Source organism: Lepidochelys olivacea, assembly GCF_965140295.1.
Source record: "Lepidochelys olivacea isolate rLepOli2 genome assembly, chromosome: 2".
Lineage (NCBI taxonomy): Eukaryota > Metazoa > Chordata > Testudines > Cheloniidae > Lepidochelys > Lepidochelys olivacea.
Window position 1 is genome coordinate 270,089,505 of NC_140412.1, and position 25,596 is coordinate 270,115,100.

Sequence of the window (25,596 nt, forward strand, 5' to 3'; positions counted from 1 at the left end):
TCAAAAATTTAAATTCTCCAAATCCCAGCTCCACTGTCACCTAACCCTGCAGGCACCTAAATTTCCTGCTGTAAAGTCCCCAAAGTGCCCAAATTTATGCTGCTGTGTAAATCTGAGTCCTGACAACATCTGACTCACACCTAAGCCCCATGAGATGCGCAAACTAGTAATTTCCCAACCCTGACCTAGCTCACCTGTAGTGCCCAAATGATGGCTGAGGGAGAAATGGCTCCCCCCCACTATGCCTGCTAGCCCAGTGGATAGGGCACTCACCCAGGGTATGGGAGAGCTAGGTTCAAATCCTTACTCTGCCTGGTATTGAACAGGGACTTGAACCCAGTTCTCCCACTCCCAGATGAGTTCCCTAATCACCAGGCTATTGGCTGTAATAGAGGGGGTATCACTCAGCCTCTCCTGTTCAAGGTGTTCCACTTTGTAGGCCATGGAATAACAGAAATGTAGGGCTGGGAACATAGGCACTGACTCTGAGGATGCTCCAGGGCTGCAGCACCCATGGGGAAAAATTAGTGGGTGCTCTGCACCCACCAGCAGCCAAGCTCCGCCCCACCTCCCCCACACTTCTCCCCACTCCTCCCCCCCAGTGCTTCCCATCCACCAGCCGCCTAACAGCTGTTTGGCAGTACTTAGGACTTTCCGGGAGGGAGGGGAAGGAGCAGAGACGTGGCCCACTCAGGGGAGGAGGTGGAGAAGAGGCGGGGCAGGGACTTGGAAGCGGGTGGGATGTGGGAGGGGTTGAGGTGGGAAAAGGCAATGCAGGGGTGTGGCAGTCGAGCACCCAGCGGGCAGAGGGGAAGTCGGTGCCTATGGCTGGAAGGAACCTCAACAGGATTTGCGTGAACTTTGGTTTTAAACTGAGTTGGGATATTAGTGTGAGCAATAGGCCCAAAGCATGCAAATATAGTACCAATCTATAAAAAGGGAAATAAGGACAACCCGGGGAATTACAAACCAGTCACCTTAACTTCAGTACAAGGAAAAATAATGGAGCAAATAATTAAGCAATCAATTTGCAAACATCTAGAAAATAATAAGGTGATAAGTAACCGTCAGCATGGCTTTGTCAAGAACAAATCACGTCAAACCAACCTAATAGTTTCTTTGACAGGGTAACAAGCCTTGTGGATGGGGGGAATCAGTAGATGTGGTATATCTTGATGCAGTAAGGCTTTTGATACTGTCTTGTATGACCGTCTCATAAACAAGCTAGGGAAATATAAGGTGGGTACATAACTGGTTGGAAAACCATTCCCGGAGAGTAGTTATCAGTGGTTTACAGTCAAACTTCAAGGACATATTGAATGGGGTCCTGCAGGGATCAGTTCTGGGTCCAGTTCTGTTCAATATCTTCATCAATGATTCAGATAAAGTCATAGATAATATGCTTATAAAGTTTGTGGATGATACCAAGCCGGGGGATGTTGTAAGTGCTTTCCAGGATGAGGTTAAAATTCAAAATGATCTTGACAAACTGGAGAAATGGTTTGAAGGAAATAGGATGAAATTCAATAAGGAGATAAGAAATATGTGGACAAGTTGGAGAAAATCCAGAGAAGAGCAACAAAAATTATTAAAGTTCTAGAAAACATGACATATGAGGGAAGATTGAAAAAAAATTGGTTTGTTTAGTCAGGAAAAGAGAACACTGAGGGGAGGACAAGATAACAATTTTAAATTACATAAAAGGTTGTTACTAAAAGGAGGGAGACAAATTGTTATCCTTAACCTCTGAGGATAGGACAATAAACAATGGACTTAAATTGCAGCAAGGGAGGTTGAGGTTGGACATTAGAAAAACTTCAGGGTAGTTAAGCATTGGAATAAATTGCCTAGGGAGGTTGTGGAATCTCTATTTATGGAGATTTTTAAGAGCAGCTTAGACAAACACCTGTCAGGGATGATCTACATAATACTTAGTCATGTCTTGAATGCACAAGACTAGACTAAAAGACCTCTTGAGGTCCCTTCCAGTCCTTCGAGTTTATGATTCTGTGAAATGATGTGTGTTCATGAGCAGATTCAAATTTTTGTTGTGATCTTTTTGGACATTTTGGACTGAACTAAGTAGTTAACTGGTGTTCAGCAGCATTCTCAAAGGAGAAACATGAACTTGTTGTCAACTTCCCACAGTGCTTCATGGTACTCCCTCCAAACCCTCACTTGAACCTCAATCTCTTTTGCACATGCAGCCACCAACAAGTCACAAGTTGTACATCTCTCTGATCCATCCACCTCTCCAATAAAACAGACTCAGACTACTTGACCTAATGTCTCCAGACACCCAAGGCGGCAATGTGTCCTTCCCTCAACAATACCATTCCCTTGTCTCCCCAGCAGCCACGCTGCCAACTATGTTCCTTCCTTCCCACACTTCTACCTCATTCTCTTACCCACCCATTCATCCCAAGCCTATGGCCACGGGTCATCAATGAAGCAAGCAACATGGGAGGTCTTCAGACAAGGGTCTTATTGAAGTTTCCCCCTCTACTGGCATGTTACAGTGAAGCTCCTGATAGCATGTTATACTGCATCCTTCAGTCGTCAGCAAAACTGTGGCCCAGTCAGTTTGCATATTTTAAAATTGATTCACACCTGTGACTGTGTAGGGAAGCAGCCATCAGTTTCTGGATCAGCATCTTTTAAAGTGACTGTGCAGTAACAGGACTTCGGTGTGTGTAGAGCGTTATTTCTTACAGAGCATTCTCTGCGAGGGGCTCTGACCTTTGGAATGTCGCCTTCCACACGCTGGTCCGAAACAGCCTGACACTGCTCACCTTCTGCACACCCTGCAAAGTTCACATTCTAAAAGACAGAAGCAGTTGTAGGGGGCCGCTCTATTGAGGAGAGAGTCCGGTGTGAGGGGAGAGTTTAAATCTACACTGGGCGTGCTGACTCTTCATCGCTATAAATTACGTGTTGTTTGAAATGACCAAAATTTGATACAATGAGATTTTAATGGAAATGCTGCCATGTTTATTATACTGCCACCATTTGGTTTTCCATAAAAAAAGTACAGATTTGACACATCTGTATACAATCCTTAATGGAATTTCTTGTGTGAAGTTATTGTAAAACAAATCTAAATGACTTAATCTAATCATAATTTGCATGTTTGTCTTTTGCTGTATTCGTGGTAAGAAGCTGAGCTATAGAACATAGGAAGCTGTAGAATTAGAATGAAGAGAAATTCTGTCCATGATTATTAATAAACTACATTTCAACTCCAAGAGAAAAACAAATAGGAAACTGAGTTATCATCATTAACCAAACCAGTAATTATACAATGAAAGAATGCACCTCCATCCTCTCCTACATATAGCACATCCTATCCTACATATAGCATATATCACAAATATCACAGGTCTCCATAGATAAACTGTAATTATACGACAACATGCTTTCCCAATTCTGTTTAATACCCCACAATGCTCAGATTCTGCCATGTCTTTTTGGTTTGTGATGTGCTGTTTCACGTCTTCTCCAAAGTTTTTGCATTTTTCTTCAAAGTTTCCATTAACATCACTGAGCACCACCTCTGCCTTAAAATATAATTCGCTAGTATAATATGAGTTTCCGTTTTCCCACACCATTCTCTCAGCTATTTCTATCAGCTTACTAACCTGCTCTTTCTGTTCTGCTCCAGTTGCTTTGTTATTGAAAGCACAGTATCGGTCCCCACACTTCTGAATCAGCGTCTGGAGATCTCTGTTATCCGAGTGTCTCACATAGTCACTCAGTGAACCATCTCCTAAATCTTCTTTTCGGGTGAACAAGACGATCATGTACCTCATGGCCTCAACTCCAAAAATCTCCTCTACTCTCCTCACCGCGTCCTTGTCTTCTTCAGTGTAACGGCCCAGCTGGGTCACCAGCACCAGAGCGTGCGGGCCTGGGACAGAGAGCGCGATACAGCGACTGATCTCTTGGTAAGTGTCTGTGCTACAGATCTTTGGATCAAAAATTGCAGGAGTATCAAGCACTCGAACTGTCTTCCCATTCCAGATCCTACTGCCAGCTTTACAAATCTTAGTTACTGTCTGTGCTCCCAGTATGGATGCAAACACTCTCTCACCAAGGATGGTGTTTCCTGTTGCACTTTTCCCAGCTCCTGTTTTACCTACAAGGACGATTCTCAGTTCTGATTCCCCGTATTGGCTGTGGTAACGCAAATCTGTTCAGAACAAAAATAGTAATGTCACTTCAGAGATAACAAAGTTCAGCCATGGGGGAGAGATTGATGTTTTGACATTACAGAAACGACAGGGATTTTTTGGGTGCAATCTTGCCTCCCGCTGCTTTGCTGTGTGGCCTCCCTGTGTCTCAGTACCACCACCCCGTAATGGAATCGCAGTACTGCTATAGTTAGGGCTGAGAATCACTTATTGTTTAAAGGATGACTTTTCTAAATCCTCTAAAACCTGCTTGGATTGTCTCCACATTTGCTGTGCCTCCTGGAGATCTAGGGCAGGGTCATTGATCTACATTTGGGGTAATTTGAGCCAGGAGTTCCTGACAGAAAGCCCCCCTAAAAATATCATGTGACATCAACACTTTTTGATTCTTCTAAGATTTGTTTTGCCTGCAGCTGGGGCTCCAACTGTGATGCTGATCCTCCCTAAACGGGGATATAACCCATTCAGGATTGATCTCGGCTAGTGCACCCACCCAGGTCTCCTTTGGGGAAGGAATACTGAACCAGCTATTGCGGCTAAAGTGTAGAACTCCAATATGGGCTGACTCAAACTGATGCTCTAGAGCAGGGGTCGGCAACCTTTCAGAAGTGGTGTGCCGAGTCTTCATTTATTCACTTTCATTTAAGGTTTTGCGTGCCTGTCATACATTTTAACGTTTTTTAGAAGGTCTCTCGCTATAAGTCTATATATTATATAACTAAACTATTGTTACATGTAAAGTAAACAAGGTTTTCAAAATGTTTAAGAAGCTTCATTTAAAATTAAATTAAAATGCTGATCTTACACCCTGGCCTGCTCATCCCGCTGCCAGCCTGGGGTTCCGTTCACCTAGGCCGACAGCAGGCTGAGTGAGGCCTGCGGCCGGGACCCTGGCTGGCAAGGAGCCGGCAGCCAGAACCTCAGACCGGCAGTGGGCTGAGCAGGGCCGGTGGCTGGGACCCCAGACCGGCAGTGGGCTGAGCGGCTCAGCCCGCTGCCACTCAGCCCGCTGCCAGTCTGGCGTTCCGTCCGCCGGCTCCTGCCAGCCAGGGTCCCGGCTGCCGGCCCCACTCAGCCTGCTGACAGTCTGGGGTCCCGGCCCTGTCCACATAGAGTGGGTACCTACCTTCTCCCTGGTTCTAGCCATTCTCTTCCTCTCTCTGCACTGAGATGAGGGTGGGAGTGTGCTGAGAACAGGGCTGGGGGTGAAGGAGCAGGCTGGGGGTTGGGGTGCAGGGTCTGGCCAGGAGCTAGAATGAGGGAGGGGGCTCAGGGTTGGGGCAGGAGGTTTGGGTGTGGAGTGCTTACCTGGGCAGCTCCCATTTGGTGCGAGGGGTGCAGGTGGGAATGTGGATGTGTGTGTGTGTACAGGCGCTCCCGTTTGGTGCTCAGGGTGGGGATATGGGGGGTGCAAGAATTAGGGCATGGGGTATGGGGGGGCTGGGTATGTGTGGGGGGTGCAGGAGTCAGGGCAGGGGGCTGGGGGTGTGTAAGGAGGGTACAGGAGTCAGGGCAGAGGGGGCTGGTTATGTGGGGGGGGATGGGGGTGCTGGAGTCAGGGCTGGGGCTGTGCGGGGGTGCAGGGGTCAGGGCACAGAGCTGGGGTTTGTGCGGGGTGCACGGGTCAGGGCACAGGGCTGGGGTGTGTGAGGGGGGTGCAGGGGTCAGGGCAGAAGGCTGGGGGGGCGTGAGGGGTTCAGGGGTCTGGGTAGAGGGATGGGGGGTGGGCTGGGGTCGGGGGGGTGCTCCCAGCCCCCTGCCCTGAGCGGCTCACGGCAGGGCGCTGGAGGGGATATGCCAATTCCACTCCCTTCCCCAAGGTCCAGCTCCACTTTTCCCGCTCCCCCTCCCTCGCAAGGGCCATCGGCGGCAGGGAGAGAGAGGAGGAGGGGTGGGAACCCGGCAAGCCTGGGGAAGAGGCGGGGGGAGGGGGAAGCTCGCCTGCCCTGCACGGAGAGAGCCGGGGGTGGGGGGCAGAGAAGAGTGGGCCGGGCCGGGCCGGGCAGGATTTTTAATGGCATGCTGCTGACTGCCGGGGTCCACAACGTACCATTAAAAATTGGCTCGCTTGCCGTCTTTGGCGCACGTGCCATAGGTTGCCGACCCTGCTCTCGAGAGAGTGAAATGGGCATGTGCGGCAGCAATGGGGCTCTGTTGCAAGCCAGAAGCTTGCAGGCTCTGTAGTTACTGCAGCTTGATGGCTCCAGGTGACATGCTGTGGTCATTGAATCTGAACACTTCTGGTTTAAGAACATATTTTAAAGTGCTCTAAAATCCATGTGCAGACTCCAAGTTTAGGGCATGTTTACACTCCAAAATTAAGTTGACCTAACTTATGTCGGCATAAGCGGCTACAGTAATTAGATCTCTTGTGCGTGTCTATACTTAGCTCCTTGTGTTGGCGATGTACGTCCTCACTAAGAGTGCTTGCACCAAGTGAACTGTCAGTGAGGGGCATTGTGGGACGGATTCCGAAAGCCACCAACTGTCAGTGTGAGCAACGCGGTGTCTACACTGATACTGCATCAACCTAACTACGTCGATGTTGACTCTACGCCGCTCACGGAGGTGGAGTTATTAAATCGGTGCAGTGGGAGAGTTTTGTCAGTGAGAGTGAAATGTTCATGTAGGCACTTACAGAATTAGTCGACATAAGGTGCCTTGCATCAACCTAACTCTAATGTAGACCAGGGCTTACTTTGGAAGTTTTGTAAAGGAAAACAGCATTGATTTACTAGAGGGAAGATAAAAGACTCTGGAGACCAGTTAGGCTCATACAATCATGACTCATGCTCCTCACCTGATTCTGAAGGGGCCAGGGTTCTGTGGCTGGAAGGAGCTGACACAGGCCAGAACAATGAGGGAGAGGGACAATTTTCAAAATAGGATATACAAATTACCCAAACCCACAACGAAGCACAGACAGCCACCAGCATTTCATTAGCATAAGAAAATAAGGACATTGTCATGTTAATGGTGTCTTCGTGATCAGGGAAGTGCTTAGAATCCAAAGAGGGTTGTTTTCAGAGTTGTGTTCAGCGTCCTACAACACACACACACACACACCTTGATGCACAAGGTGCTGGAAATGCTGGGTAGCAACCTCAGGGTAAGGATGGGTCTGAACTAGTCGGGTGGAAAGAAAGGGGAGAAAATTCAGTTTGTTTTTTAATTTTAAATATTCCAATCAGGTCTTGTCTGACCAGCACAAGAGCAGAAGGAATAAGAAAAGAAGGGGAACCTCTCTGAGGATTATATTCATGTATTAGACTTATAGGCCAGAAGGGACCATCATGATCATTTAGTATGACTTCCTGCACATTGCAGGCAACAAACTTCATCACCCACTCTCCACTTTAAACCTGCAAGTGACCCAGGCCCCATGCTGCAGAGGAAGGCTAAAAACCCACCAGGGTCTCTGCCAGTCTGACCTGGGGGAAAGTTCCTTCCTGACCCCAAATATGGTGATCAGTTAGACCCTGGAACATGTCAGGAAGACCCACTGGTCAGACACCTCCAGTTCCAGTGTCCGTAACTCAAGAAGTACGTTGATAAATTGGAGAGGGTTCAGATATATAAGCCCTAGAATGTTAAAGGCCCTCTTCCCTATCATCTGAGAAAGGATTACTTCAGGTCAGTCAGGATCAGCTGAAAAGAGGTTACCTGAGGTCAATGAGAAACACCTGAATCCAATTAAGGGATTTAATTTGAGAGAAGAGAAGAAAGAGAGGGAGACAAGCTGTGACTATGTTAGTGGTGGCAGGGAAGTGAGCATCTCGGAAAGGAGAGGCTGTGCTTCTTCCAATAGGGGAAACAGACAGGGGGAAGGTTTCAGAGGGGCAGCCGAGTTAGTCTGTATCAGCAAAAAGAAAGAGGAGTCCTTATGGCACTTTAGAGACTAACAAATTTATTTGGGCATAAACTTTCGTGGGCTAAAACCCACGTCATCAGATGCATGCAGTGGAAAATACAGTAGGAAGATATATATATACAGAGAACTTGAAGAGATGTGGGTTGCCATACCAACTCTAACGAGACAAATCAATTAAGGTGGGCTATTATCAGCAGGAGAAAAAAAACTTTTGTAGTGATAATCAGGATGGCCCATTTCAAACAGTTGACAAGAAGGTGGGAGTAACAGTGGGGGGGAAAATTAGCATGGGGAAATAGTTTTTAGTTTGTGGATGGGTCATTACATACTTGACCCTCTGCTATTTAATATTTTGATTAAGAACCTTGAAGAAAACATAAACATTTGCAGATGACACAATCACTGGGGGAGTGGTTACTAACGAAGAGGACAGGTCACTGATACAAAGCAGTCTTGCTTGTGTGGTAAGCTGGGCAGAGGAAAACAACATGTGTTTTATTATGGCTAAATGTAAATGTGTACATCTAGGAGCAAAGAATGGAGGCCATACCTGCAGGATGGGGGATTCTATCCTGGGAAGCAGTAACTCTGAAAAAACTTTGGGAATCGTGGTGGCTAATCAGCTGAACATGAGCTCTCACTGTGATGCTGTGGCCCAAAGGGCTGTTCGGATGCATAAACAGTGGTACCTCAAGTAAGAATAAAGAGGTTATTTTACCTCTGTATTTGGCACTGGTGCAGCCATTTTTGACACGGAACGTAACTCTTTCACCACTTGTGCCCATAGGCACCGACTCCGTGGGTGCTCCAGGGCTGGAACACCCATGGAGAAAAATTTGCGGGTGCTCTGCACCCACCGGCAGACAAGCTCCCCCGGCCCCTCCTCTTCCCTGCCTAGGGTGACCAGACAGCAAGTGTGAAAAATTGGGACAGGGGATGGGGGTAAAATAGGAGCCTATATAAGAAAAAGACCCAAAAATCGGGACTGTCCCTATAAAATTGGACATGTGGTCACCCTACCCCTGCCTCCTCTTCCCCCGAGCGTGCCACATCCCCGCTCCTCCCCCACCTTCCCAGCACTTCCTGCCTGCCAGCTGCCTAACAGCTGTTTGGTGGTGCTTAGGACTTTCTGAGAGGGAGGGGGAGGAGCAGGGACATGGTGTTGTGATGTTATTGATAGTATCTCTAACCGTATAGATTGCTGTTGCAACCACTGTTATATATTTGCAGTAAATATTGTACAAAGGTTGTCGTGTGAGGTTATGATTTGCTGGTTATGATTATGCTATCTGTATATGTGTATCATTTTTGTAGTTGAAGTTATGAATATTGGCTCTATACTGTCTGTATTTCAAACTTATGCTATGCTTCTGGGTGACACCCCAGACAAGTTGGTGTCAGCTCTGCCTAGCCTGCTTGATGGCCCATTAAGGACCATCAGCGATACAACTGACCCACTGAGAGGAGGCAGATATGCCTTGTGACTTAGCAAAGTATGCAGGGACTTGCCCATGTGACTCCAAACTCCATTTTGCTGTACTTTTCCACAGTAAGAACAAAGAGGTGTTCTTACACCCGGAAAAGACTATAAAAGGCTGATGCCTCATCTCCATCTGGTCTTCAATCCTGCTGCTTACCTCTGGAGGGACTTTGCTACAAACGGAAGTGCTAAACAAAGGACTCATGACCCATCCCAGCTGGGGATGTACTCCAGGGACTTGATTTGAACCCGCAGTTTATTCCATCACTGCTACAAGCCTGAACCAAGGACTTTTCCATGACTGTGTGTCATTGATTCCATTGAACCCATTCTAGCTCTCATCTCTATCTTTTTCCTTTTATGAATAAACCTTTAGATTTTAGATTCTAAAGGATTGGCAACAGTGCGATATGTGGGTAAGATCTGATTTGTGTATTGACCGGGGTCTGGGGCTTGGTCCTTTGGGATCGAGAGAACCTTTTTTCTTTTACTGGGTGTTGGTTTTCATAACCATTTGTCACAACCAAATGGTGTTGGTTTTCATAACCATTTGTCCCCAAAATGAGTGGCCCTGGTGGTGATACTGGGAAACTGGAGTGTCTAAGGGAATTGCTTGTGTGACTTTCTGTTAGCCAGTGGGGTAAAACCAAAGTCCTCTCTCTTTGGCTGGTTTGGTTTGCCTTAACAGTAAAGGAACCCCAGCCTTGCCCGGCTTTAAGCAATTTGTCCTGAACTGGCTCTCTCAGTTGTGTCCCGCCAGAACCAGCATCGTTACAGGCATGCTCAGGGGAAGAGGCGGAGAAGAGGAGGGGCAGGGGCGGGGACTTGGGGAAAAGGGGTGGAATGGGGTGGGGAGGGGGCGGGCTGGGGTGGGAAAAGGTGGGGAGGGGCAGGGACTTTGGGGAAGTGGTGGAATGGGGGCGGGGCAAGGGCAGTGCAGAGGTGGGAAGAGGCAGTGCAGGGGCGGGGCCAGAGGGCAGGAGTGTTGAGCAACCACAGGGCAGAGGGGAAGTCAACACCTATGCATTTGATCATTCCTAAAAAAGGTTATAACCATTGATTTTAACATTCCAATCATGGGAATCTTCCCACCAAGTTTCAGTAATACCAACTAACTCAGATTTATGCTCATAAATGAACAATTCCAATTCCTCTTCTTTGTTACCCTGGCTACTATCATTGGTGTACAGGCAATTCAAGAATTTCCTGTCTTTATGTCGTGTGGTTCCTTGATTGGTTTTTTTTTTTTTCTCAACATCTCATTTTTGTACAGATTGAGTGCTCAGATCTTTCCTCTTTTTACCCTCCCATTCTGTTATTAGTTTAATGCCCTGCTGAATACTGTAGCCAGCCTGTCCCCAAGAACTTTGGGCCTCCTTCTATGGGATACTCTGATGTGGGGCTCCTCAGTCCCTCCTGTTCAAGCTGTTCCACTGTGGATAAATCTATAGAAGAAGGTTCCAGGATTGTCACTCTGTCTGTGTCTTGCTCTGAAGCCTGGAATGTCTGTACAATCAACGTGACACACTAGAAACAGCTACAAGCATGGCTGGGGGCTCTTTTTGTTCAGAGTATCACCAGGTTCAATCATTACTGGGGTTTGCAGCATGACACTGCCCACTAGTTAAGTGCTCAGTGATTTTCAACTCATAAATTTTCCCTTATTTAAAATGGCCACCATCAGCTCTTACTGTCAGCCGGGGGGTGGGGAGGTGGTGCAGAAGGGGATCCTTTCTGAGCAGCCAGAGAAGGTAGTGTGGCCAGCTCTGAGGAACTGATCATGAATCACAGCATCTTGGCACGTGCAGGAGAAGCTGTCACAATGACACCAAAAGCTCCTCTGATTCTCTGTTTTTCAGGCATGTTGGCAGGGCTAGAGCCCTGCCCTGCCACTCCCTGAGCCCTACCTGCATGTATGGCCCAGAGCAAAGAGAAGGTCCTTGGGCAGTGGGAGGCAGGAGAGGGGGGAATTGGCAAAGTGGTGCTGCTGAGAGCTGGGAAGAGAAGCCCCCAGGGAGCAGGAAGCAGGGAAGTGCTGCTGTTTGATCCCATGGAGAGATGCCCCAGAGCAGCAGGAGGGAGAGACGTGTTTCTGCTGGGTCTGGACACTACTAGGGAATGGCGGCAGTTCCCCTCTGCTAGGGGTGAGGAAAGGGCAATTGGAGTCTCCAGCTGAGCAGCCAGGAAGAGGCCTGCATTTTTGTGTACATTAAAGTTTGACTTTTCAGCAGAGGATTAGAGGGCAGTTACAATGTCCAAAGCCAGACTATGATGAACGCAGTAAGTACGGTATAAGTGCAGAACTACACTGAGCCTGCGGAAACAGATCTTGGTTCAAAACTGTGTGAAAACATGGACAATCATCCTTAGTAATCTAAGAGACAACTGGGAGGTGGGAGTGTTTGAGTCAGGTCATAGGAGTCAAAGCTGTCACATGTGCCGGCATTGCAATTTGACAATGTGCATGTTTCGCATTCACAGTCTCTCTCTGTTTATTGCCGCATGTTTTCTCCCAGCAGTCCCTGTTACTTCACCTGGCTTTACGAATTACAGCCAGGCAACACAACAGGCTTTCAGCTAGTAATTAAGTAATCATTGGTGCAGGGGGAATGGACCCTGGGTCTCCCATCTCCTAGTGGGTGCCCTAACCATGGGACTATAGAATCATTCTCCTTCTCTCTGACCCGGTGACTAAGTATTTATACACAGTGGAACAACTTCAGCAGGAGGGGCTGAGGGAGCTCATACCAGACTATCCTGTGCTCTGGTGGTTAACGCATGCTACTAAGACGTGCAGGAGACCCCTGTTCAAATCCTCTCTCTGTCAAGCAGAAGGGGGGAAGTGAACTTGGGTCTCCTGCAGCCGGGGTGAGTGTTCCAACCACTGGGCTAACCGTTAGAAGGCACTGTCTCCTCCCTCTGGATTCTGAATGGGACCTGATCTAGCAGGCATGTTCGAGTGTGTATCCTGGACTGGGCCCTGCAGCAAGAAGGTAAGAAGGTGCTTCTCTGCCTGTCCTGTCCCAGTTTGTGGATTGCGCTGGGGCTCAGGCATCCACATGCCTAGGGTGAGGCAGCCTGTGAATGACCAGACACAGACATGTAGGCGCCTAGGAGGACTTGTGGATCTCAGTGGGCCTTAAAAGTGAGACTCAGACACCTATGTAACTTTGGGGATCGGGGATCAGGAACTTGAGAGTTCCTGCTCTAGGGGGCCCCTGTGGAGTAAGTAACATGAATAGAGTTAGCATGGCATTTTCCTTGGCTTGACTGACACAGCACATGTCTTCCCCTTCACTGAGGTGTCTGGGCTTCCTTGCTCCTCCTCTTTTAGGATATGTCTGCACTTCCAGCTGGAGGGGTAAATTTAACCTCAAGGAGACACACCTGCACTAGTTCTGATAGCATTAGCACACTAAAAGTAGTGTGTAGCCATAGCAGCAGAAGAGGCTAGCCACCCACGTACATACCTAGCGTCTTAGACAGGTACTTACCTGGGGCTGCTAGCCAGTTGCACCACTCAAATCTCTGTGACTACACCTTATATGTAGCACACTAGCTCAATCAATGTGTACAGGTATGTCTCCTGGACATAGCGTAAGTGGCCATGGGAGGTTCCTGGCTGAGCGAGACCCCGTCAGATGGACAGGCAATAATGCCTTTTAAACGGTAAGTGTTTAACTTCAGTTCGTTCTTATGCTTGTTCCACTAGGATTTAAAGGCACCTAAATGTCTACTTACATCATTTCAATTATTTATAATTAAATTATTTAAATGAAAATTATTATTTTGATAGCATGCCTATCACTGTAGCAGAGCAACTGATCCCATGGTAAGAGGAGAGAATAGGAGTAATAAGAATATAGGTGTTAATTAAAAAAGACAAAACATTCACATGGCGTGATGCATATTCATAAAGTGTACAAATGAGAGAATTCCATAGTTAGGATAAAATGTCCAGATTTCTGGACCTTCAGCCTTAACAAATAGAGTTGGGTCAAACAGGCGCTGTTAAGGGAGTGGATTAGCTGACTGCTTTCCCATACAAATACTGTCGGTCAGAATTTCAATCAGGGCTCAAGCTGTTGGAGTGTCTGTCAGGCATCTCTCAGGCATGAAGAACAAGGGGTATCCTCTGCAATACAAGTTCCAGGACAACTTAGAGGAGGACATGGATTGTCATTGCTACAGAGGGTATCTGACAGATGTGGGACTTACTCCAGGGTCTGCTGTCCTCGGAATCCAGAACTGCATTCACTTTGCCAGTGTCGATTCTTCCACACCTGCTATTCCCTATACATTGCCACTGTCCACTAAGGTACTCATAAAGCCCCATCGCTGGAGTATCAGAGAATCTCAGTCTTAAGGCCAAGGTCCCCTCAGGTCACCTAACTCCCATTGAAATGGGAGCCCTGGTCTCCCACAGATTGAAGAATTGCAGGGCAAGTCCTGCTCAGCCCAGAATACGTTAACAGTTTTGGTTCTCCCTATGTCCTGTGTGTTTGTTGTTGGGGTGAGGATGTGGAGGAGAGTAAGGTGGGGTGAGGATGTGGAGGAGAGTAAGGTGGAGCTAAGAGCACACAGACCCTGCTTCATGTGCTCCTGGACTAGCCCTGCAGTAGGGGAAGGGAAGGTGGGTGCTGGGCAAGGAGCTGTAAACTTTTGAATCTGGCAAATTAACAGGAGCTGAGTCATAGCTAAAGGGGCAGCGTCTGAGAGTATGTGAAGGGCTCCTGCTCTCCTCTGCAAGTGAGATGATGAGACATAGCCTGAACCATATTCTTTCCACTCCCCTTTGTTTTCTGTTGTCACAGATATGGGAATTTGCTGTACTAACCTGAACAAACCTTACTGAATTACGTTTAAGTAGCTTTGGAGTCCATTGCTTTAAAAAATGCAAAGACTATCTATTATTGTGAGATTGTATGCAGCTTCTCTAGGAGGGAAGTGTTCTGAGCTTCAAAGGACTCCTTCAAACGATGTGCCAGACAAGAATGGTCTTTGGGGACAATATGTGTGAAGTGGAATTCCTCGGAAGTATCTAGGGGGAGGTGAATGCAAATACCTTCCCCGTTTATGCAAAGACCCAACCTTTTGAAGCTACTCCCTGAGGAGAGAACCATTGTCTATGATTTACCCATTCCCAGATTAAAGTCCAAGGCTGTATAGGGGAGGGAATAAACATTTCATGAGCGTGCTTGTTCTGAGGAAAAGGTGTTATGAATTTGTAACTACAGGAAAATCCCTGTGTGGGGTTTGAAGGACTAACCCCGCCAGAGCCATTATTGGTATAATTATTAGCATGTGTGTTTGCTCTTTTATCTAGAACACAGGAAAATCTGAAATGAGCCCTATGGCACAAGTGAAGGCAAAATACGATATATTGTTTTTTTACCATGGGGAGCTTCTTCGTCTGCTGCCTGCTGTTTTCTCACCATATTTTTTCTGAAATATTAATGGAAAAACAGCACCATTTAGAAATTTATAATCACTTAGAAGTGTAGCAAATACAAATGGAGAGCTAAAACACACAGTATCTCCTTACATACATTTGTGCAGTATTGATCACCAGAAATTGAGAAGGATTTGGTGGGAGAATCAAAGGTTGTCTGAAGAGTATTTTTTTCTCTCTCTCCTTTTTTTTATTTAGTTATTTTTACGATGTTGAGGGGCTCAGGAATCCTGCCTTCATGGAATTATTTAAATATTGTGTGAAAATTCTGCATGGAGACCGTGAAGGTTAATCAAAGCCCTGACTTAGCTTGTTTTGGTTCTTCCAGGTCATCGGGGACCCATGAAATCAGTTGCCCCTTCTGCATAAAGTCTGAACACAAAGAGATGGGGAAGTACAAGTGGAGCCCTTCACACTGCTACAATGATTGTTGACCTCTAGTTCAGAGCTACTGTACAATGAAAAACACATGGAAAAGTGTGTGTGCGGGGGACATTTCAAACTCATCTAGGTGGCTTAAGAATCAATGGGACTTGTGCTTCTAAGTCACATGCCAGGATTTTCAAAAGTGACTCGTTAATTTAGATCAGGGGTCTGCAACCTATGGCACGCGAGCCAATTTTTAATGGCACGTTGCGGACCCTGGCAGTCAGCAGCATGCCATTAAAAATCCTGCCTGGGCCAGCTTGGCCCGCTCTTCTCCACCCCCCACCCCCGGCTCTCTCTGTGCAGGGCAGGCAAGCTTCCCCCTCCCCCCGCCTCTTCCCCCAGCTTGCCGGGTTCCCGCCCCTTCTCCTCTCCCTCCCTGCCACCGATCAGCTAATGGCCCTTGCTATGGAGGGGGAGAGGGAAAAGTGAAACTAGACCTTGGGGAAGGGGGTGGAATCGGCATATCCCCTCCAGCGCCCTGCCATGAGCCGCTCAGGGCAGGGGGCTAAGAACACACCACCAACCCCAGGCCACCCCCCCAGCCCTCTGCCCTGACCCCTGCACCCGCCTCACATACCCCCAGCCCTGTGCCCTGACCCCTGCACCCTCCTCACACCCACCCAGCCCTCTGCCCTCAGCCCTGTACCCCCCTCACACCCCAGCCCCGTGCCCTGACCCCTGCACCCCCCCACAACCCCAGCCCTGACTCCGGCATCCCCCCACATAACCAGCCCCCCTGCCCTGAATCCTGCACCCCCCCACACACCCCCAGCCCCCTGCCCTGACTCCTGCACCCCCCCACACCACCACCCCGAGCACCAAACAGGAGCTCCTGCACACACACACACCCACATTCCCACCCGCACCCCTCGCACCAACTGGGAGCTGCCCAGGTAAGCGCTCCACACCCAAACCTCCTGCCCCAACCCTGAGCCCCCTCCCTCATTCTAGCTCCTGGCCAGACCCTGCACCCCAACGCCCAGCCTGCTCCTTCACCCCCGTCCTGTGCTCAGTGCACTCCCATCCCCAGCTCAGTGCAGAGAGAGGAGGAGAATGGCTAGAACCAAGGAGAAGGTAGGTACCTACTCTGTGTGGACAGGGCCGGGATCCCAGACCGGCGGCAGGCTGAGTGGAGCCGGCAGCCAGGACTGTGGCTGGCAGGAGCCGGCGGACGGAACCCCAGACCGGAAGTGGGCTGAGCTCAGGCCACTGCCAGTCTCGGGTTCTGGCCGCCGGCCCCTTGCCAGCCGGGGTCCCGGCCGCAGGCCTCACTCAGCCTGCTGTCGGCCTAGGTGAACGGAACCCCAGGCTGGCAGCGGGCTGAGCGGGCCGGCAGCGTAAGATCAGCATTTTAATCTAATTTTAAATGAAGCTTTTTAAACATTTTGAAAACCTTGTTTACTTTGCATATGACAATAGTTTAGTGTTATAATATAGAGACTTATAGCGAGAGACCTTCCAAAAAACGTTAAAATGTATGACTGGCACGCGAAACCTTAAATGAAAGTGAATAAATGAAGACTCGGCACGCCACTTCCGAAAGGTTGCTGACCCCTGATTTAGATGCTTATATTTTTGGGTGTACACCTAAGACACCTTGAAGGGGACAGATTTTCAGAGAGCGGGTGCTCAATAATTTCTGCAAATCAGGCACCTTTTAGGGGTCTCAAGTAGGGCCCTCAAAACTGAGGCATCAAAATTCAAACTGGAGGGCTACTTCAAGCAGAGAAGGGCTACTAGGATGATCCGAGGAATGGAAAACCTACTTTATGATAAAAGTGGCAAAATGTCCAGTGCACCTTATAGACTAACAGACGTATTGGAGCATAAGCTTTCGTGGGTGAATACATGACATGCATCCAACAAAGTGGGTATTCACCCACGAAAGCTCATGCTCCAATACGTCTGTTAGTCTACAAGGTGCCACAGGACTCTTTGCCACTTTCACAGATCCAGACTAACACGGCTACCCCTCTGATACTACTTTATGATAGAAGTCTCAGGGAGCTTCGCTTGTTTAGCCTAACCAAGCACAGGCTGAGGGGAAATATGATCACTCTCTACAAATACATCAGAGGGACAAACCAGGGAGAGAGAGGAGTTATTTAGGTTAAGTGCCAATGTGGACACAAGAACAAACTGGCCACCCACAAGTTTAGACTTGAAATTAGATGAAGGTTTCTGACCATCAGAGGAGTGAAGTTCTGGAACAGCCTCCCAAGGGGAGCAAGTGGGGGCAAAAAACCTAACTGGCTTCAAGACTGAGCTTGATATATTTATGGAGGGGACAGTGTGATGGGACTGCCTACAATGGCATGTGGCCCAACAGTGACTGCCAGTAGCAAAAATCCCCAACAGTCAGAGATGGGGCACTAGATGAGGAGAACTCTGAGTTACTACAGAGAATTCTTTCCCAGGTATCTACCCTGGCAGGTCTTGCCCACATGCTCAGGGTCTAACCAATTGCTGTATTTGAGGTTTGTAAAGAATTTTCCTCTGGATCAGATTGGCAGACCCTGGGAGGTTTATACTTTCCTCTGCAGCATGAAGCATGAGTCGCTTGCAGGTTTAAACTGGTGTAAATGGTGAATTCTCTGTCACTTAAGTCTTTAAACCATGATTTGAGAACTTCTATAACTCAGCCAGGGGTTCGGGGTCTATTACAGGAGTGGGTGGGTGAGATTCTATGGCCTATGTTGTGCAGGAGGTCAGACTAGATGATCACGATGGTCCCTTCTGATCTAAAGACTATGAGTCTAACTCTCCAGTCATTTTGAAGAATCTTAGCTTTAGGCACTTTTGAAATAATTCATATAGAAACTGAGAAAAACTGAGAAAAAAAGTATTAAAAGGGATAACATTTTTAAAAAGAGAAATTTGTCTAAGGTACAGTAATAATTAAAGAGAGGCTAATACGAAAAGGTTAAGGATTAATAATAATGGTAATAGTTAAAAGTTAATAATTAGCAAAGAACACTCTGAGGTGAATAAAAAAAAGATTTGCATGAACTGTGCATTATCTAAACTGAATGAACAATGAGAGGAAAATGTCTTCTCTGTAATTCTATGTGAGCAGGAAACAGAGCCAGTTCCAGAGGCACAAAATAAATCAAGCTGACCACACCCTACTTCAAAACAATTTAATTGTTAAATTAATGTAACAAATGGGCTCAGTGACCAATATGTCTTTTAACACAGCCAAATATAGTGTCACCCATTCATAAAAAAAGAATGCAAGTCCCAGTTGAAAGAGGGGGATTGTATCCAGGACAGCAGTGACTCTGAGACAGGTGTAGGGGTGCCCTAGTGCCCTAACCAGGAGATGTCACACTAAGATTAAATAGGTTTTGTAGTCAAAGAGGAAAGGATCCATTGGTGGTGGTTCAGATTGGCACTAATGACACTGCGTTGAGGGATATCTTGCAGATAGTGAATGACTTTAGGGACCTCCGAAGCATGTTGAAGAAGAATGTCCAAGCGATCTTCCGCAAGATCCTTCTTGTTCCACAAGCAAAGGAAGACAGAAGGCAGAAGTTTATGGAAGTGAACCACTGGCTAGGTAAGTGATGTAGGGCGAAAGATTTTGATATTGTGGAATACATTGCTCCACCTTCTATGGGGTGTGGAGATTGTATAGTTTGGATGGCCTACACCTCCATAGAAAAGGGACCAATTTTCTCAGGACAGGTTGGTTACAGTAGTCAGGAGGGCATTAAACCATCAATAGAACAAGAGGGTAAGAAGAGGAAAGATGAGTACTCATCACAGAATTAATATCTTGAGAACAAAAATAATCAAGGAACCAAAGGACATGAAGAAAAACATTCTTGACTTGCCTATACACTAATGGTAGGAGCATAAGTAACAAACAAAAGGAACTGGAATAGTTCATTTATGACCATAAATTCTATCTAGTTGGTATTACTAAAGCCTGAAAGATGATTTCCATGATTGGAATATTAGCATAAATCATTATATCCTATTTAGGAAGGATTGAGTGCAAATGGAGAGTGGGAGTGATAGGATGAAATATTGCATTACCTGTTTATGATCTTGAATGCTTGTGGATCAATGTCCTAAGAGATAAAAAGCACAAGATAAGGTATTAGTTGGTGTCTGCTACTAGCCACCAAATCACACTAGGGAACAGGATAACTGGCTCCTTATGCACCTGTCTATAATGTGTAGGAAAAAACCTGCATGATCACGGGGGACTTCACTCTGAATGACAAATGCTGGAGGTCTCACGCTGCCAGTACTAAAACACCCTTGGAATTTCTAAATATTATACCTGACAATTTCCGAATTCAAAGAGTGGTGCAGAAAGTGTGGTGGGGAATTCTACATTAGCCCTCATCTTGGTGGATAAAGACGAACTGATCACACAACTGAATATTTATAGTAACTTGGGTACAAACGCTCATGACATTTATAATGTAGAAACCGAATAAAATCCGGACCAGTGATATATATACTTGGTGCTTTAAAAAGGCCAATTTCACAAAGCTGATAACAATTAGAGCCAATGCAGCTGGAAGGAAGAATTTAATCAGAAAAAAATGTGAATAATAATTAGGAATTGTTTAAGAACGCTTTACTAGAAGCCCAAAAAGCCACAATCAAGGAAGAAAGCCATATTGGTTAAAATGCCAACCTGGTTTAGAGGGCAAGTGAAGCAGCTATACAAATAATAATAAAGGGGAAGTTGATAGTAATCAATATAAGGCCTAGTCTACGCTGCACAGCTTTGTTGACAAAAGAGTAGAGGGTTACACACTGAAATGCTCCTCTCACCAATGTATCTCCTCTGCTAGGCCGACATAATAAAGCCATCTCAAAGAGAGGCTTATGTTGGTGGAGTTAGGGTGAGGCAGTGTTTGTGTAGAGACTGCATTCCTTACATCAGCTGTTGGCTGTCATTCTTCTGTGAAATTGACAAGAAAGTCAGGTAGCTAGAGCCCAAATGACCCCCGCTCCTCTGGGGAGCTGGATCCCACTCATGGCTAGGAGCTGGAAAGAGAAGCCCAAATGGATGGACCCTACTCCCGGCTGGGGGTCAGAAGCCCAGGTGGCTGGACCCCACTCCTGGCTAACAGCCGGGGAGAGAAGACATGGCTCTGGAGCCAATTGACAAGGCTGTCCAGCAGTGAGCGGGTGTGGGGATAAAAGACTGGAGCAGCTGGACCCTGTTCCCTCGGGGCAAGAAGCACTGGGCAGCTTCCCACCCCTGCTCCCATTAGGGAACAGGGAGGTGAGAAGCACTGGACATCTTCACCCCCACACTCCTGGCAGGGAATGCGGAGACAAGAAACCGGGGTGACTTCTCCCCACTCCCAACAGGGAACAGGGAGCTGGATGGAGGAGGCAGATTGCTGGGAGCCTGTGGGGCAGCCAGGCAGGGAGCTGTTAGCGGAGCTGAGAGACTGGGGTCTCAGCTCCTGTCAAGGTTCCTTCCCCATTCTGAACTCTAGGGTACATATGTGGGGACCCGCATGAAAAACCTCTAAGCTTATTTTTACCAGCTTAGGTTAAAACTTCCCCAAGGTACAAACTATTTTACCTTTTGCCCTTGGACTTTATTGCTGCCACCACCAAGCGTCTAACAAATATATAACAGGGAAAGAGCCTGCTTAGAAATGTCTTTCCCCCGCCACCAAAAATCCTCCCCAACCCCTACAACCCCTTTCCTGGGGAAGGCTTGATAAAAATCCTCACCAATTTGCATAGGTGAACACAGACCCAAACCCTTGGAACTTAAGAACAATGAAAAAGCAATCAGGTTCTTAAAAGAAGAATTTTAACTGAAGAAAAAAAGTAAAAGAATCACCTCTGTAAAATCAGGATGGTAAATATCTTACAGGGTAATCAGATTCAAAACATAGAGAATCCCTCTAGGCAAAACCTTAAGTTACAAAAAGACACAAAAACAGGAATATACATTACATTCAGCACAGCTTATTTTATCAGCCATTTAAACAAACCAGAATCTAACACATATCTAGCTAGATTACTTACTAAGTTCTAAGACTCCATTCCTTTTCTGTTCCTGGCAAAACAACACACAGACAGAGAGAGCCTTTGTTTCTCCCCTCCTCCAGCTTTGAAAGTATCTTGTCTCCTTATTGGTCATTTTGGTCAGGTGCCAGCGAGGTTATCCTAGCTTTTTAACCCTTTACAGGTTAAAGGGTTTTTCCTCTGGCCAGGAGGGATTTTAAAGGTGTTTACCCTTCCCTTTATATTTATTACAGATCCCCCCACTGTCCCTGTTAGGTTGGTGGAAGTGCTCCTGGTGAGGACACACACCACTGATCCAAGGAAGGTATTGTGGACATCAGCCACCACAGAAATTATTGCAGTGACTGTAAGTCATAAGTCAACTTATAAGTCGACCTAACATAAGTCAACTTATCTTTGTAGTGTAGACAAGGTCTAATTCAGAAACTAGGAGTGGAAGAAAATTGATAAGGGAAGCAAAGGGACACAAGGAAAAATCTGTGGTCAACAGAGTTAGTCAATAACAAGGAAATTATAAATTATATGGGGGCAAAAGAATGCTAACAATGGTATTAGTCATTACTAGATGTGAATGGTAGAATTATCAGTAATGGTGGTGAAAGGGCAGGAGTTTTCAACAATATTTCTGTTCTGGCACTGGAGAAAAAAAATCATGTCATTTGATAAGACTCTGTCCATTCCATAGTATCTCAGGAGGCTGTTAAACAGCAGCTACTAAAGTCAAACATTTTTAAATCAGCAAATCTTGATAACTTGCAACCACGAGTTTTAAAAGAGCTGGCAGAGGAGCTAATTGAAAAATTGATATTGATTTTCAGTAAGTGTTAGAACATTGGGAATTTCCAGAAGACTGGAAGAAACTAATGCTGTATCAGTATTAAAAACAGTAAAAGGGATGACCCAAATAGTTATGCGTCTGTCAGTCTGATGTTTATCCCAGGTGAAGCCATAGAGTGGCTGATATGGGACTCGATTAATAAAAAATTAAAAGAGGGTAATATAATTAAGACCAATGTACATGCATTTTTGGAAAATAGATCCTCTTAAAGTAAGTTGGTATCTTTTTTATGAGATTACAAGTTTGGATGATAAAGATAACAGGGTCGATATAGTATTCTTAAATTTCCATACTTGATACCGCACAGCGTTTTGATTAAGAAACTAGAATGATGCAAAATTAAAACAGCAGACATTAAATGGATTGAAAACTAGCATCCACATTTCAAGAAGGATGTTGAAAGATTGTAGAGTGTTCAGAGCAGAGCCACGAGAATGATTAAAGGATTAGAAAACCTGCGTTAGAGTGAGAAACTCAAGGTCAATCTGCTTATCTTAACAAAGAGAATGTGAAGAGGTGACTCGATCATAGCCTCTAAGTACCGATGTGGGGAACAAAAATTTGATAGAGGGATCTTTAATCTAGCAGACAAAGGTATAAAAATATCTAATGGCGGGATGTTTGAGCAAGACAAATTCAGTCCGGAAATAAGGCACACGTTTACAATAGAGAAAAGGAGGACTTGTGGCACCTTAGAGACTAACCAATTTATTAGAGCATGAGCTTTCATGAGCTACAGCTCACTTCCTCAGATGCATATCGTGGAAACTGCAGCAGGCTTTATATATACACAGAGAATATGAAACAATACCTATTCCCACCCCACTGTCCTGCTGGTAATAGCTTATCTAAAGTGATTTCCAGCACAAATCCAGGTTTTCTCACCCTCCACCCCCCCACACAAATTCACTCTCCTGCTGGTGATAGCCCATCCAAAGTGACAACTCTTTACACAATGTGCATGACAATCAAGCTGGGCTATTTCCTGCATAAATCCAGGTTCTCACATCCCCCCCACCCCCATACACACACAAACTCACTCTCCTGCTGGTAATAGCTCATCCAAACTGACCACTCTTCAAGTTAAAATCCAAGTTAAACCAGAACATCTGGGGGGGGGGGTAGGAAAAAACAAGAGGAAACAGGCTACCTTGCATAATGACTTAGCCACTCCAAGTCTCTATTTAAGCCTAAATTAATAGTATCCAATTTGCAAATGAATTCCAATTCAGCAGTTTCTCGCTGGAGTCTGGATTTGAAGTTTTTTTGTTTTAAGATAGCGACCTTCATGTCTGTGATCGCGTGACCAGAGAGATTGAAGTGTTCTCCGACTGGTTTATGAATGTTATAATTCTTGACATCTGATTTGTGTCCATTTATTCTTTTACGTAGAGACTGTCCAGTTTGACCAATGTACATGGCAGAGGGGCATTGCTGGCACATGATGGCATATATCACATTGGTGGATGTGCAGGTGAACGAGCCTCTGATAGTGTGGCTGATGTTATTAGGCCCTGTGATGGTGTCCCCTGAATAGATATGTGGGCACAGTTGGCAACGGGCTTTGTTGCAAGGATAAGTTCCTGGGTTAGTGGTTCTGTTGTGTGGTATGTGGTTGTTGGTGAGTATTTGCTTCAGGTTGCGGGGCTGTCTGTAGGCAAGGACTGACAATAGAGAGTGTAATTAAACACTGGACTAAGTTACCAAGAGTTGTGGTGAATTTTCTCTCAATGGAAAATTTTAACTCAAGACTGGATATTTTTCTAAAGCCCCACCAAAAGGGAGCAAAGTCTAAGTAGCCCAGGAGAGCCCTGGGATGGGTTCCAATCCCTCTGAGAGGGGACCAAGCACCTGCAGCATACACATGCTCATATTTAGGACATCTTCATAGTCTGTGACTGGCATCTCAAGAGGGCAGAGTCTGGGAAGCTTGAAACGCACTAGGAGCTCCTCAGAAACCTGCTGCATCCATTCTGATTTATATGTTCACTGTCAACCACCTAGTTCTTCTCCTGGAAATCAATATCTAATGTACAATTATTTATCTAAGGTTCATTACTATCAAACAATTTCCAAGGGAATCTCCTTTCTCCTTTGAAGTTCAGGGATGATTTAGGCACCCAAATCCAGGTTTTTAAAGGTATTTAGGTGCCTAAAGGTACAGATAGCCACCTAATGTAATTTGCAAAAGCACCTAAGCAGGTTTGGTGCCTAAGTTCCACTGAAATTAACGAAAGTGCTTAAAATGCTTCAAATATTTCTTGTAAAAATGTGAGCAGACAAAAATGTAGGATCTAGCTGGTCTGCATGAAGTGAGAAAATCATGTTCTACCCAGGACTTGGTGGAATCATTGAAAATCTCACTTTTCCATTGTACTTTCATCACCTGTGGCAATGATTCAACATACAGTATGTTAAACCAAATCCCCACAAGGTATCCTAGATACATACCAGGTTTGATTCTTTGAGGTGCTGAGCGCCTGCAGAGAAGGTTTGCGGGCACTGGGCATCTCTGCACCCAGCTGAGCTTAGCACAGCGACTGAGTAGGGAGGAAGGTGGCTTTACAACACCTTTATGCCTCCTCTAACTTGGGACAAAGGCAGGAGCGGGGGGGAGGGCTGGACTCTCTCGCAGGGTAGAGTAGCCTCCAGACTGCCCAAAATGACACCCAGCTGCCTTGCGGTTGTTGCAGCAGTTGGGAACAAGAAGTTACATCATCTGTGCATTTCAAGCATTCTCTGTCCGAACTTTGTTCCCCTCACTCCCGCCCCCCACATTCTCCCATCTCAGGCAGGCTTTAGGCACCCAAATGCCAGAGAGAAACCGGCTTGTTCCCTGCATTTCCACCTGCCTAACTCAGACATATTTTCATTTTTCACTCTTTGTAGGCAGTTTAAAATACTCCCCCTTGCCAACCCCAGTCCCTCCTATACATACAACCTTTTCGGTGTCAGTTGAGTTTGGAGATCAAATCTGTGATATTTCTTCAGATGAAGCAGATATTTACAACTTCTGCACAGTCCTCCCAGCTTGTGGTATTACTCAAAAATGTCTGAAGTCTTCTGGTTTCTCTTTTTGACAGTAGTTTCGTATTAATAGTGGATGAAACTGTTGTGAAAATGAAAACGAACTACTCAGTGATTCAAATTTCTTTGTAACTAAATGCAGTGCGATGAGCTGCTGCCACTGACCAGGAAATACCTTTTGCTAAATGAAGAAGTCTGAATTTTACAGGAAGTGGGTTTGTGCTGAACGTATGAGAACATTCAGCCTGCATCCAAACTACCCTGTGTTTAAGGACAGAACAACATCAACCGCCA

General features: G+C 46.2%; 1 protein-coding gene across 3 annotated transcripts; it reads right to left on the minus strand.

The window, feature by feature from the left end:
• Positions 1-3,164: 3,164 nt before the first annotated feature.
• Positions 3,165-25,410, minus strand: LOC311515927 (GTPase IMAP family member 9-like). Of its 3 annotated transcripts, XM_084619444.1 has the most exons (5): positions 25,217-25,410; positions 21,250-21,324; positions 19,464-19,498; positions 14,937-14,986; positions 3,165-4,189 (listed from the first exon to the last, which is right to left on the minus strand). In XM_084619444.1, the coding sequence occupies exons 4-5, from the start codon at positions 14,977-14,979 to the stop codon at positions 3,279-3,281; spliced, it is 954 nt and encodes a 317-aa protein (XP_084475570.1). In that variant the 5' UTR covers positions 14,980-14,986; positions 19,464-19,498; positions 21,250-21,324; positions 25,217-25,410; the 3' UTR covers positions 3,165-3,278. The 3 variants fall into 3 exon arrangements, with proteins under 3 accessions (XP_084475570.1, XP_084475571.1, XP_084475572.1); XM_084619445.1 differs by lacking the exons at positions 21,250-21,324; positions 25,217-25,410 and adding an exon at positions 20,217-20,245; XM_084619446.1 differs by lacking the exons at positions 19,464-19,498; positions 21,250-21,324.
• Positions 25,411-25,596: the final 186 nt, after the last annotated feature.